Source organism: Hippoglossus stenolepis, chromosome 9 (assembly GCF_022539355.2).
Source record: "Hippoglossus stenolepis isolate QCI-W04-F060 chromosome 9, HSTE1.2, whole genome shotgun sequence".
NCBI classification, from domain to species: domain Eukaryota; kingdom Metazoa; phylum Chordata; class Actinopteri; order Pleuronectiformes; family Pleuronectidae; genus Hippoglossus; species Hippoglossus stenolepis.
Genome location: NC_061491.1, coordinates 12,116,026 through 12,131,673, shown reverse-complemented (window position 1 = coordinate 12,131,673; position 15,648 = coordinate 12,116,026). Strand labels below are relative to the sequence as shown.

Genomic DNA, 15,648 nt, shown 5'->3' with positions numbered 1-15,648 from the left:
TTTATTATGAGAATTTCCTGAGACGTTAACGAGAAAATAAATGGAAAATTAACCTCCGGAACCTGAGCCATTCCAAAAGTGTGCGGTCACCGCTCTATAGGAATCCCTGTCCAGGTTCTTAGTCCGCCCCATTGAAGATGAGGTGGATTAACCTTTTCATCTCCTAATGATGACAGGATTAGAAACACATACACTGCCACCTGGACACCCTTCCACTCTGATGAGGCTCTCGGTTAATAGCTTTGCTAATGGAGGAGGTGAAGCAGGACATGGAGGGTAACAGAGTCAAATGTGTATGTGTGCTAATGCTAGTGTTGGTGTAATGAGGAAGCAGGAAAAAAGCACAAGTGTCAAATTTATCCAACTTTCAGTGTTTTTTAAATCTCACTCTTCTGACCCTCGAGCCCTAAACATGACATCATCCAGCTCGAGCTGTTTGTTCCACTGATCTCGTCATGGTGAGACAGAGAGGCTGCTTTTTTGAGGACAGGGCTGTTGTTTTGGGGGGTGGAACAGCTCAGCCATGCCTCTCAACACCTCATACCACAACAAGAGGCCCCTTTCAGAAACCTTAGGCCTCAGATCTACCCCAGCCGTAAGCCCCGGCTCCTGCTTGACCTGCCTCCAAACCCTGGAATTCCCCCGTGACAGTTCGCCTTTGGCATGTAGATATTCCTTAACAGCAAAGTCATCCATCTTCTCAAGGCCAGGCCTCCACCAACAGAGGTCTCGTCTTGCCTTTCTGTGCTTTTGTTAGAGGCTGTGAGGCCATCTGCTTGGCTTGCTCTCATGCTTTAAGTTTAATCCAACATTTTCAACATGTGATGTTGCTGGGTCTCTTACAGAGGCCCGGGAAATTAGACATGGAGACAAAGACAAAACAACATCATTACATCATATATGAGAAAGAGGAGGGATCCTGTCTTGTCCTTGATGAAAGCAGAATCTCAGATGGTCAGAAGGCAGCCCTCCAAACGCTGACAGAGTCGTTCCTCCTGCCAAACACACACACACACCCGCCAGTGACACACACACACACGTGCACGCATGAACTCGGCGGCCAAGGATCCCGCAGTGTGCAGTGATTCAATTAGACACTTTGGCTTGCTGCTTAACTGCACAATGAACACACAGTCATGTTGCACCAAAGGACACAAACTTTGAGGTTACAGTTGTGCTGGTGGAGCTATTGATGCTACCAGAGGAACAAGCACTGGGGACTGGATTGTTTTAATGGTTGCAATTAGAGCCCGACAGCTATGGATTTCCAGGGGCCGATGCCAATACTGATATTATTGAGTAAAACATTTTGGAGATTGATACATCACTTGATAAAAGAAACAAAAAGAAAGTAAAATGTAAACGTTAACTCAAATCTTTTCTGCGTGGTTTATTCTGGAAAAGAAAAGTTTTCATTTACTTAAAGGCAAACATGGATGCCGATATAATATAGATCCCTGCTTATATTGCAGAAATCACCACCTTTGTAGTCAACCTTGTTTCCCATTCGCGTCGATAAACTTTGAACTAAATTATTTGATAAATCACTACAGTCTCAGCTGCTGTCAGAAGAAATACTTTGAAATGAATATATCAGCAAAATTCTGGCCAATGTGTATATTCACCGATATGACTCCTATATCAGCTGATGATATAGGAATACTGATAAGTCAGTCGCCCTCTTTTTGCAATTGTTTTTTGAAAGCTTCTGCTTCGCCCTACGCCTCTCTGTCTTCCACCTACTTTGTTGCATGGCGTTTTTCTTTGCGTGCGTGCAGAGATGGTTAGCAAGATCAGAGATCAGACAGATGGAGATAAACATACACAAATAGACTGAATTTATTCATGTACACATAAAATGCCCCCCACATACAGTAAATAAGCCTCATCAAAGATCAATAAAGTTGCAGCGTCAACCATAAACCTGCCCACAATCATGTGCACCGTGCAGAGTGTATCTCACAAGCTGGAACGTGCACAAATAGATCACACAGACATGAGCCCTAAATTGCATCCATATGGAAAAACGCAAAGGCAACATCTACAGGCTCAATTAAACACGTTACCAAATTATCTTTTAAACACAATGTGTGTTTAAAAAAAACTGCCATCTGATTAAAAAGCCTGCACCAGCAGCTGCATCTCCAGGACACGTTCAGATGTTTTACAAAAGAAATACAACATTTTAATATCTCCCCGTGAAAACAGCGACTCGTGAGCTGCAGACATGCTACATTAAAACCTTGCTTTACATCCAATCTGTGCCGATTTGAATAAGGCCCGCAGTTAATTCAAATAGCTTAAATGGTTCCAATTTTCTTTGCAGCTACAAAAAAATTTGCTTTGAACAGTAAAAAAAAAAGTGTCTTTGTGCATCTGCAGGTGAAAGCAGAAAGTGTGGAGGAGGATTAAAGAAAGGTGACGCTGAAGGGTGAGATAAATGTGTGTGGAAATTATCGAATAGTTTCAGGCAGAGATAGTGTGAAGAGGGAAGTGATTGACATCGGGAAGGTGTTGGGAGTCGGGGCTGACGTTCCAACAACAGCACCTCTCGGTTTGTCTCGGTGTTTTTCTCCTTCTCGCTCTCCTGGCTCGCGCCTGCTGTTTTTTGAAGGAAGCTGGCTCAGGCCGCCGCATCTAACTGGTTCCTGCTCACACAGAGCGCCCATTCAGACCTGCGCCGCTCCTCCTAGCTGCTGTATGGGGGCGATGGGTGGTGTGAGGCCTGAGGTATACGGACGGGGAGTATGCAGCGCCGGAGGGGGGTGGGTGGGTGAGGCGTTGGGTGAAGAGGTGAAGCGGGGGAAAGCCAGATGGTTTGGACTGTGGATAGCAGACTCAATGTTGGCTGGGAGAGGGATGGCTGAGGCTCAGGAAGCTCGATGTGTGGTTCCAAGAAGGAGAGGATGGTTTAGTAGGCAGCGCTGGGTGTGTGTGAGGTGATACAAAGCCTCCTTTTTCCTCTACTTTACACACACCGTGTTTGATTTTGGCATACGGCGCTGGAAAGCCTGGAACCTACTGTAGCTATTCGTGGTGCTGATGCCAAAGACACGCTAACAAAAACACACACTGTAAACGGACTAAAACCCATGTACATAATAGCTACAAGTAAATAAACCTGGGTATTTACATTAACTACTTAAGGATTTCACGCTACTGTAGGACACTCCTCCGTCTAATTCAAAACAAATGAGAAAAGCCCATTTGCATTCAGCATGAAAGTCTGGGTGATAAACCTAATGTCTCTCTCGCACGATTCCATGGCTTACAGTATTGGCTTGTTACATGTGCACTCACTATTTACTCACACACACTGTCAGAGGTACACAGACACACACAGAGAGGAGCTCAGCAGGGAGCGTTGTGCGATGAAGTGGTTCGTTGTGGAGGAATGTGCGTTGGCTCGGACACGGCTGTGTATCCTGTGTCACAGGAGAGCGAGAGCTGTTAGCTTTAGCACACCTTCCAATGCGGCGGGCAGGTCTGGTGTAACTTAGGCTACTTAAACAACCTCGCAGCTGAACTAACACACTCCTGCAGAGGCACATACACACATTTTAACCGCTGACTTACTGGTTTTTCATGGAGGGATATATCGATAATGACTCTGATGCTGAAAGGATTCATTTATCGCAAGGAAGGAAGAAATGGGCAATAATGAAGAATGATTAAATTGATGGTGAGAATGATAAATGAAGAAGATGATGGAAAAAGGCAAGAACAGGAAAAGTAGGATTAAAACATCCACAGATCCATCTAGACTGCTTATCCTTTCAGGGTCTGGAGCCAATCCCAGCGGACATTGAGAGATAGGTGGGGTACATCCACCACAGGGTTGACATTTAAGCTGATTTCAGACATGAACTCTGGAAAAAGTCAAGAAAATTGGTTCCGGATATTCTCTGGAGTTTGCACTTCACATGAAGAACGCAGCAGGAGATTGTCAGGGTAAGGCAGGTTTTGTTCACATCACAGCGACACTGGCATCGGACTGTATCACCAAAAGCTCTTGAATCTCTTTGTCTCGAGTTGACATCTTCATCCATCTGTGTCTTAACATGTACATCTTTTTCAGAAATGTCATCAACACGCCCACTCACTCGCGGAATTTCCTGGCCTTTTTCTGTTGTATTCTCCAATGGGCTTACTCAGACATCTCCTGGGCATTTTACTAGGGGTCTGGCAGGAAAGGTTCCCAAAGATGTGTGGAGCAACTGACTTGGACATTTGTGTCCTCACATACAGCCCCCTCTGGAGTTCAGTGCATGTCTGAAAGCAGCTACAGAGACAAACAACCATCCATGCTCACACTAAGATTTCCAATTAAAGTAAGCTGCATGTCTTTGGACTGGGGGAGAAAACCGACACAGACACGGGAAGAATTAACCTGCAAAATACACACAGAAAGGTCCTGGTCGGTCGGCAAATGCCAGGATTAACATATTACAAATGAAATTGCATGCCAAATCCAGATTTAAGCCATGGGACTGACTCTAAACTTTAAATACTCTGTTTTGCTATTTCAGTAAAAATAGGATTAACCTTTGCTCTCACTGGAAATTCATCATCAGGGTACAGCTTCATGAGTCCAGCCTCAGTGCACAAGGAGATACTGGTCAACTGTCCCACAGCAGGCAGGGATTAACTGCTGCCAATTTGGCCTTTGCCCCGCCAGGACCTGCTACATTTAGAAAGCATGAGATCTTTGAAGTCGGAAGGGAGTGAGCTGAAAAATATCTGTTAGCAGAGCTGATACACTGAAGGCTTTTGGGAAATAGCCACTTGAGACGCATGACAACAAACGTCAATCCATCAATCATCCATACCACTTCGGGTCGTGGGGGGAGCCACTACCCAGAAAGGTGGGGTGCACCCCAACCTGCATATCTTTGGACTCGTGGGAGGAAGCCTGAGTAAACACAGAAAGACCCTTGCCAAACCGGGATTCAACCAGGGAACATTCTTGCTGTAAGGCAACAAGGCTAACTACCATGCCACCGTGCTGCCCACAACAAATGTTCCAAAAACATTTGGTGGATATATAAAATAGATATTTCAATCGCAGTTATGTCAGTGCAGTTTCAAATGGACAAGACACCGATCTCGAAGGACAGGCACTGTTTTATGATATCCAATCAAATGGCCCAGGCAGCTTGACCACTGGTGTGAGATCAGGCTGCGTGAAGACCAGCCACTGGATATTTAATGCCTGCCTGCGGGGTCTAGAATCCGCAGGACTATCCGAGGTATGGCCGCAGCTAAGTTTAGGGTTTGGGAGCGTGTGAGAGGTCAAACTTGAGTCCTGGGTGAGGCGGCAAGAAACTCCAACCTGAGCTAACAGTCAACAAGGGTCAGAGGAAGAGCTACCGTTGGGCCAGCAGTTGTTCCATAACATCTATTTAATCTGTCATCAGATGATATCATTGATATGATCGGTAGCCGTTTAGTGCCCTGAGCTCAACTCCTTCAGATTAGAACAGGGTGACTCTGCTCCAGTGGTCAACACACACACACACACACACACACACACACACACACACACACACACACACACACACACACACACACACACACACACACACACACACACACACACACACACACACACACACACACACACACACACACAGAAAGTATTGTACGTCGGCAAACAATGACTGGCCTACAGGATGGCATTCCCAACACAAATCCTGCTTTTATAACGGGCAAAAATGAATGACCTCAGAAACCCCTGCACGAATGTCAACGTTTAACTGGCAAAGTCACGATCTATGAAGTCAAGGCCAGTCTGGGGGCTAAAATTAGACCAGGGAGAAAGTGTCCATCTACGGCCCTCTGGCTATCAATGGGCAGGAGGGGACAGGACAGAGGGACCGAGCCCGGGGAGCTGAAGAAGGATAAGAGAGCCGTGGAGAACAGGGAGGCATTAAATATAAAGTACATGAAAAGAAACAAAACAACCGCTGAGTGTATCCGGATCTGTGTCAACAGGAAGTGGTGTGTATATACGTCTATTAATGGCAGTGGGTTCAGTGACATCATGTTGTTTCTCCCGGTGGGAAACAGTAATTGCACATGACCATTTCCTGTTTCCCATCAGCCACCTCTCCCCTGTATACAATCTTTAACACTTCTGCTTCGGAAATGCAGCGGCTGTATGATGGGCCTCCCAAGAGAGGAGGGGAAGAGCGAAGGAAAACAGAGCTGTGGGGCCAAGAATGCAGTTACTCCTATTATAACAGACTTGTTAAAACCTGAAGAACAGAAAAGTTACATCCTTCTGGGCTTGAAAATAATACAATTACGCCTCTCTCTCCCTCTGAGGAATGCTGGAACCTCAGCACATGCAGGATCTTCTCGCTTTAAAAAATAAAAAAATAAAAGACGCTTCTCACTTCTGAGATGGCCATCACAGAGAAAAAGTTGTACTTCTTTACAGACAGTATATGAGCATGCATGTGCAGGGGTGGGGAGTGACTTTTAGATGTAGGCTACTGTACGTTGCTGCAGGACCAAGCACAAGGAGGTTCACAGTGTAAGTTGCGATGATCCAGCAGGGCGTTTATGAAAAGCCCCTGCAGCAGAAAGCATCCTTAGCACGCTGAAGTTACAGCTAGACTGTGGGCTGTGCAGCTCAGCCACATACAAAGAATCCCTGTCTCATAAACCCACCCAGGCAGGAGGAGACCTGGGGGGGAGGGAGGGAGGGAGGGAGGGAAGAGAAAGTGACTTCAGTGAGCGAGCATGTGAGAAAACAAGCGAGTGTTTACCAGCAAAAACACTCGTGAGCTGAAGACGAGCACAAACTCAACGACCTGAAATTCTCACTTGTTGTGGAAGTGTCGACCCTGACTCCTGAACTCCCTGGGATAGGGGGGGGGAGAAGTGACAAGAGAGTTTTCCCACATGGCTAATAAAGGGGCTCATCATCTTGTTATTACACATTCCTGGCCTTGTAATGTAATTTACAGATATCAGACGAAGAGCAGAAAATGCTTGAATGCACAAAGGGCTCCGGACGGAAAAAAAGGGCCCGATATCTGCGTTCCTACGTGATGCAGAAAATTCAATAATCAGACAAAGTGTCACCATGTCAGCTGAGCTGGTTCTGGATCAAAGAAGGCCCTGTGACAGAAAGTAATAAACTGATTAGTACCTGATCAACTCGTTAGTGAGAAGGACCTTGTGATAGTTGGTTTGTGTCTCGACAATCATCACTACAAACACCTCCGGATAATCACTCTGACACTGAATCCTTGAGCACAAGTGGCTCTATAGTGTATTATGAGATTAAAAAAAAGTGAAGCATACCATCTAAGAAACAGAAATGATGAGACTTCATACAAACTACAAACATTGACGGGTGTGTGTGTGTGTATGTGTGTGTGTTATTTCATCATCACACATCTCCTCTTGTGCTTTTCCAAAGCCTGGTACTCTCTGTGGCACTTTGGCACGGGTAACAAAGCAACACCTCACACATGCAAACAGTGCCAAACTGCTCGCAGGTACGACACACCACCAGTGAGTGATACCACCTCTCGTTACACGGCCCTCGTGTCAAACTGCTTCAGGCCTTTTGGAGCATCCTTCAGCTTACACGGTGAGAAAGAAAACAGTTTGTACATCTCTAAACAGCTGCAGCACAGACAGACGAGATATTTTCAGATCACGGGGCCAGCAAATAAAGTATATTAGAATTTCCCTTTGAAATTCCTGCCACATTTCCAATGTGTTTCCTCTTCCCCTGGATTTTGTTAAGAACGAGACAGACACATATTTCATCTGGAACCATTAACGAGATTGTGAAGATTTGCAGAAGAAATGTGGGAAAATGTTGCATAAATAATAAACCTTTTGTATGGAATCCTTTCTCAAACAGTACACACACACACACACACACACACACACACACACACACACACACACACACACACACACACACACACACACACACACACACACACACACACACACACACACACACACACACACACACACACACACACACACACACACGCTCCAATAGGGACTTATGAACGCCATATGTGCAGCAGCTCTGTACTGTGTATGAACCCAGTTGGAAAGAGAGAAACAGAGAGGGAGATGTGGAAGGCATGCAACATTGTTTTCTTATTTTGCCGTCAGTGAGAACTTTGCTGTAAAGGTTAGAGACCACACCAGCTCGACTTGTCACATAGAGAGATTCTGCGACCAGCATCACAACAAGCTGAGGCACAGCTGCAGGCAGTGACACAGTGATGCACTGTACTTTAGGAGGACAGGCATGTCTGGAAATAGATTTCAGTTATATCAGGACCGCTATTGTAATCAGGGAGGATGTCCAAAAAACCAATCAATCCCAGAAAAAGAAAGGACAACAGTTGGAGACATGATCACACACTTCCTCAACTGTCACACCCCACAACTTTGAGATTATATTGACAACAGCAACGAAAACGTGAGCAGAGGGTGGGAGACAAGTGTAGAGAAATTCACTTTTACCTGTAAACTCAGTGCAATCTGACGGATGTACATCATGTTCAGATCCTCCAATATCCACAGTTTTTCCTCCATGTTTGCGAATTTATCAACGGGCATCCTTCAGGCAAATATCCACAACTTTAATTCTGCCTTGAATTGATGATCGGGCTGAATCTGCTATCCTGCAGGTACCGGAGTGAAAAACTTCATCGTGACAGTTCCTGTTCAGTCGAGAGTTGAAAAATCAGTGCGTAAAACAGTGCGTAAAAGTTCCGCTCCTCATCCAAACTGGAGGAGTATCTCCGAGAAAAGCAGACAGAGGTGTGGTGGATGACAGCATCAGCTGCACTGTAGTAACCCTGTCCATAAAATCCCCCCCAGCCCGTTCACGGCGCGTATTCTTCTTCTTTACTTTTCTCCGCGCAACAAAGATCCTCTCAAAACACCCACAGTCAACACCCAGCGGCAGCGGGGGAAGAATGGAGCCTTTTAAAAATGGACTTCTTCTCTTTGTGTCCCCGTGTCCTGATTGTGAATGCCGTGTGTCCTCTCTGTGACAAGAGACCTCTCCACAAAAGGGCATCGCCTCTGCGGGGAGTGATCGGCACAACCAGCCCACTGTGCGCGCCCTGACGCTCCCCAGCCCGGCGCTGAATTAACCCCTACGAGGCGCCTCTGGTGATGGTAATGAACTTTTTAAAAAAAGAAAAGAAAAAAGAAGAAAGAGGGAAGACAAAGTACTGTAGCCGTACCCACGCCCCTCTAAAACAAACAAATATCAAATACCGCAGCACCACACAAGCATAGAGGGGTGGAGGGCTTTGTTCTTTTTTTTTTTTTACTGGCTTAATAGTAAAAGGAGAAATTAGACCCGTGGCAGCTGACTCTCCCCCCAATGGGAGTGAAAATGAACAGCCAGAGATGTTATCTAACACTGGTCTGACTCAGAACAACGTCTAGGTGTGATAAACAAAGAAAACAAACATATCATATTAGGGTGAGACAATTAAAAAGTCTCATTCTGATGCTTGTCACAAACGGATAAAGTGAGAGCGCTAAAATTCAGAGAGGGTAAGACAACATGTGTTTTAGTGGGTCACAGGGTCGTAAACATTGGGCCAATTCAAATACATATTTCATGACACAGATCCCCAGTGTCTCTGATCGTTTCAATCTTTTATCACTTAGCCTTTTAAATATTTATCATTCGTTCTCTCTTGGCAATTCTCACCACATCCAACAAAAACATCAGCTCCCAAATTCTAATTTAGCAGTCCAAAAGTTAGATGTTACAGAATTTTTGTTTTAAAAAGAGGTCAAGGTCAGTCTTTCGCATGCCTCCAGCTGTTTGGTTGACAGTTTCCTGTCCTCAAAACAAGAGAATACTATATTTACTCCATGTCCACTGGTGATTCTGCTCCCGTCCTCATGGGAAATATTGGTTTACAGCCTATATGCCTCTGCTCCACAGACTATACATGAGGGCAGAGACCTCTCCAGCATGTTAATCCTGGACCTGATACAGCTGCTGTGTGTGAGAGATGTTTGTTGAGGTGTGGGTAACACCGAGCCCCCCCCCCCAACAGGAAATCACACTGAGCTTCATTAATGACGACGCAAACACATTCTTCAGGTATTCGAAAACACTGACGCACTGGAGGGGATCAGCTGCTTTCAGAGGGTCACTGAGGAAGATGAGTTATGGCAGGCAAAGTGCTAAGGATTTTTATCTTCGCTTTCACGTGTCATTTGGGACTAGATGCCCATATGGCTCACTGTCCCTCTAAACTCTTTTACACAAGCAAACAGGGACAACAAAGGAGCTGTAAATCCCTTTCACCTCGGAGGAGGAGAGGAGCCAGGGGTGCCAGTAACAAACCGGGTCATTTCCCCAAGAAAGGCCTTCGCCCTCGAGACTTTAAATCACCAGGCTAATCTGTCACAGACGCCAACGCGCACACACAGTATGAGAGGAGATTTATTGTTCTTGAGGTGGAAAGAGAAATAGTTGAGGTGGATACACAGAGGGAGGGTTAGGGGTGCTTGCAAAACATTCTGGGGCCTTTGTAGGAGTGTGTTTGCACTTGATTCACAAGTGACTGTTGAGATTCATATCCGAGCGATCCCTCCTGAAAGTTGATCTGGCACGCTGCAGAGCTCAAACACCGTGAACATAGGGCTTAACTGGGGAAAAAAACAGGCTTGACTCCTTTAATGAAGCGATAATTTATCTTTTCTCAGGACAGGACAATTCCAAATTTCACTTTATCTGTCTTTAGTCTCTCTTTTGCACCAGCAGCAGTCACTTTGAAGCAGAATGTGCTGCAGGTAAAGCCCAACACAGTAAAACACACAGACTGACACCTTGCAACAAAAGCCTAGAGGCTGAACAAAACAGATCAGAAAACAGCTATTATCTCAATGACAGGGCAGGCGGGCGGGCGACCAGCTCGAACACGGAGCATCGCATGCTTCTTGCTCCCTGAGCCACGGAGGACAAGGAAAACGCAGTTATACCGAGACAAAAGATTAGTGGTTGGTGGAGAGAGAAGCGTTTGGTTTTTTTTGCTGTGTTAAATGCCGATTACCTGATGGGACGGTGGATTAGCAGCTTGTGACTGCAGGCCTGATCTGACTGCAGAGCCAGATGTGCTAATTGGCTGCCATGAGGGAGGAATGAAACCAATACATTACACAATCAGTTAATCCAACGGCAACTCGGAGGTTTGATCAAAAACACAGAGGATTAAATGGAGCACCCGACAGAAAAACACTTGTTACATGAAAAGATTAAAAAACTGGATAAAATCCCTCCCTCCAAAACACACACAGGCTGACCCTTTGCGTAACAGCTTCTGTAAGGGTTTCAAGACAATGCCCGGTGGCCTCCTTGTTTCTGAACGGACGTGTGGAGGAATATAGAAAACTTCCTGTTCATACACCTAATCAGCTGGAGGAAACATGCTGGAGTGAGAGATGAGGGTCAGCTGGTGGAGCTGTACCCGAGTATGATATATGCAGTGTTTCCAGTGGAGGAAGAAAGGTATGACGGATCTATATTTGTTTTCATCTTCTAAATCATTCATTGTCAGTCCATTCAGATGGACAGTGGTGACACTCTGGACACTGGAGCAAGAAAGGAAGGAAATACTATCCAGACAAGTGGACTCCAGAGAGTTTGTTTCTTAAAATAGATGACTAATGAAAGTAAAAGACAGAAAAGATAAAGGATAATTATTCCCATTTAGGTCCCAACTTAGGTCTTGATTTTTAGTCACAGCTCAGAGGATGTTGTTCTGTTGGTCCACCACTTTGGTTCAGATCGAAAGACTTCAACAGTGGAGTCAGATAAGATTTTGAAGAGGGATTGGTGGTTCCCTCACTATGAATCCTGATAACTTTGGTAGTCTCCCAAATCATTCTCTTTGCCACTATCACCTCTGTATTAATTGATTTTAATAACTTTTGAAAGTATTGCCATAAAATTTGGTAAACTACACACATTCTTGTTCCCATTTGAGATGAATCATTTTGGTGGTCTCTTGACTTTTGCTCTATCATTAGGTCAACATTTTAATTTGCCCAATACTTGTGACTAAACTCATGCAAAACCTAACCTTGGTAAAGAAACAGTCTAGTAGCATTGGCATTGTTTGAATGTTTGCGGATGATGTTAGAATTTATCTCAAAGCAAAGCTGACAAAGAGAAATAGGACAGCTGGAATGACTCTTGATCTTGTTGCACTTTTTTTAATTACCAATGATAAATTACTTATCAAAGTAATTGCTTACTATGGAAACCTGATAGAGCAAATCTGATAAATCTGATTATTTTAACACAGTTTTGCAAGAATGTCAAAAACACTTAATGTTAACCTTAACCATCTGTAATGTGAACATCACAAAACTGTCAACAACATGAATCAACTTCTTTTCCAAGGTAGTTTTTGTAAGTTGGAGGTTTGCTTAACACCTGTATGTAGGGCTGGGCGATAAAGATAAGGTAATTATCGCAATCATGTGGCTGGAATAGAGTTACAGCCACGTCAGGTTAGGTTGACACACACAGCACAGATTGTAGGAGCAGCAGCCGGCAGCAGCACACGTGCTAATGTTTGGGCTCCTGCAGCCGTGCACACCAGTACGTCAGGAGTCGGAGCAACAGAACATTTGAACAGCGACAGCATTCCTGAAGAAGACAGGCCAACGGACACAGCCCAACAGACACAGTACAATGCTCAAAAGACGAGGACATTGTTGAAAAGGAGGGTCTGAGGAATTTGATAGTGTGGAGATATTTTGGCTATTTAAGGTCAGACAAGTAGCAGAGTAGAGTGCCCTCAAATTGTGTCGAAAGCATGTTCCTAGGTAATACCACTAATCATTTTTACCATCTGAAGCAGAAATGACAGGAATAGTGAGTTGATTTATATAACGTGATATATATATATATCAATATCGACTGAAAATGTTTGTGATATGATTTATTTCCCTATCGCCCAGCCCTACCAGATTTCCAGCCCTTTCAAGACCTCGCTTTAGTGATGCTGCACCAATTCACTTGCTGAATCAAATGTTAGCATTACCAAAGATGAATTTAAAACTAAGATCCAAGTTATAATAAGCTGGGATTATTCTTTGGCATCACCAGACTCCATTTTGAGTAAACCCACTGCTGAGACAGGCAGGAAAAAATCCTCAGGAGATCCATCTGATACCTTAAAGAGTAAAGAAGGAAAAACTGCTGATGATTGTCATACAAATCAAATTTTCTCACTACTAATCAGCACTATCTCATTGCCTCAGATATCGAAGCCACCTTTCTATCTTGAGGACTGTGTAGTCTGTGCTAAAGGTTAAAAAACTGCCCTCGGTCCAACGCACTGCAGGGCAGGGAAACACAAGACGGCTCCGGGCGAGCTGGGCCTCCGAACCACAACAAAGACTCCTGACTGTCATCTCATCCCGACCCAATCTGAAAACTGAACCCCACCCACACCACGACTCCCACTCACTGACAAACACAGACAGAAGCCCACACTTACATACACAAATACACACCCGGGGATAAACAAACACTCACACAAATGCTCTCAAAATACAGGACGAATGCAGCTGATCAAGGTTTGTATGTCTGATTATGGCCTTCCACGCAAACATCCTCCCTGCCGCTTCACACTTCCTCAGACAGTTTGTTTGTACAAGGACGACGAGAAAAAGGGTATTTTTCCAACTGATTTATAGTCATAGGCTTAAAATTGAATATGCCAAAGCACCAGGGTACAAATATCTGTAAGACGTGCGTCACAAATGAAAAGGACGTCTGCAGAAGGTGCACGGATTCTGTGTCTGAAAGATAAAATGAAACTTTCTGTGACTGTGCACAGGAAAACCAGCAGTTAGTTTGAAAGTCAGTCTTCAGAAATGAAAAAGTCAGCCCCACAGATTTGAATATCACAGGACTTCAATTACATGGCTGTGTCACGGCAGGCGCTGGGTCACATCTGCTCGACTTGATGACAGCAGCGCGTGACGAGCTGTGAAACCAGACGTATCATGGAGAAATTCCCCCGGAGGTCATGTAGAGCGTGAAAACCCTGCGCTGACAGCCACACCGTCATAACTCAGACGCAGAGACGGAGTAACGACACTGTAAATCTCGTCCACGCTCTTCCTTGTTATTAGCTGCATCAGATTCAGTCTGTTATGTCTGAGCGGTCCAATTTCTACCTAAAGATGAGGTAGACGGGGGGTTGTTATGATGATGTGTGTCGAGGAGGTTGTTCTACTGCACTCCAGAGATGATCAAAAGCTGAGGAATGAAACAGACGCACATAATAATGCAGCCGGAGAAAAGGTAGAGGGGCCTCGCCTGCCTCATCACACACTGCAAAAAGAGAACAGGCAGTGTTTTAAGTATCTTATTTACAGGAACCATCTGATTCTTCAACTTGTACTGAGGGGAAAACAGGCATGCAGGAGAAACACTACAGAGGCGGTTCAGCGTGTCAGGAGCAGGAAGTGCAGCTCTGGCCTTCTCCCAGAATCATTGCTGACTTTCAGGAACGCTCCCTCAGCCAGTCACAGGAGACCACAGCCTCTCATCATTCTGAAGGACCGGGCAGCTCACTGAAAGAGAAACTAACTCAGTAGGCAATTCATCTCCATTGATTTCTACCCTCAGGGGGTGAAGGCTGTGCAGAGTGGATTTGTGTGGATTTAAGAGGATATGTGCGCTGCGGCGATTCATTTACTATTAAAAATTGCACGCCCTTCAGAAAGGACTATTAATGACTGTAAGCCGAATATAAATGGAACGTCAGGTCATTAAAAAAGGAAAGATGAATCAGAGGAGAGAAAGTTGTGTCTCCAATCTGCGTCATTCTGAAGTGGAGCAATGGCTCCCTCTGCAGAGCGGCAGCAGCAACACAGCCACATCCGCCACCATGTGATGTCTTGTGCATTAGTTTGGTCAACTTGAATAACTGTACACAGAAGACGCTGAAAAAAGGAAATGAATGTTCAGGGAGTTAACGCGCTTGCTCTTTGTTTCTCACTCGGACCAGACAGGAAGATGAGTTTCACAGACGTGAGCGAGGAGAGAAGAGAATTGACAGACAAGGACAGATCACCCACATTGTTCCATGTACAAATAACCAAGAATTGAAAAAAGAAATGCTGTAGTTTTATTTGCCATGAGGTCACTTCTCCCACACCATAACGAATGATTTTTTTTAGACGAGTTCACAGCAAGAAGCTGCCGTTTGTAGTAAAAGTAAGTCGAGCCACAAATCTAAACATCTGCAGAAACCATAAGAATCTAAACATCTGCAGAGACGACATTCAGGAGGCCATGTCTCAAACTGACAGGAATAAACATCTTTACAGCTTTAACATTTTTGCCAGCAAGGAGGAGGCTGAGGAGGGACAGCTGATTCAACACGGTACTGAATGTACATTTGTGGGGAACCATCTGAGTCTATATTTGTGTTTTAAATGACGTTTTGGGAGAAATAATTGTCATGTTGAGGTGTAAAATTCAGCACTGACTTGATGCTTTAGTTGCTTTTACAAGTAGATTCATGTGAGGGTTGTTTATTACATGGTTAACACGATGTCATGCAAATTAGTCGAGCAGCTGAAAGCATCTCGCAGTTGGCT

General features: G+C 44.8%; 1 protein-coding gene across 2 annotated transcripts in view; it reads right to left on the bottom strand.

Moving 5' to 3' along the window:
• rtkna (rhotekin a) overlaps window positions 1-15,648 on the bottom strand; it is a 64,443-nt gene that overhangs the window by 36,138 nt on the left and 12,657 nt on the right. The window contains exon 1 of one of the 2 annotated variants that reach the window (XM_035165099.2): window positions 8,509-9,126. The exons of the other annotated variant lie outside the window; for it this stretch is intronic. Coding sequence (XP_035020990.1) covers window positions 8,509-8,604 — 96 coding nt within the window. The 5' untranslated portion in view covers window positions 8,605-9,126. Of the gene's footprint in view, window positions 1-8,508; window positions 9,127-15,648 lie in introns of those variants that run through there. 2 annotated transcript variants of the gene reach the window in all.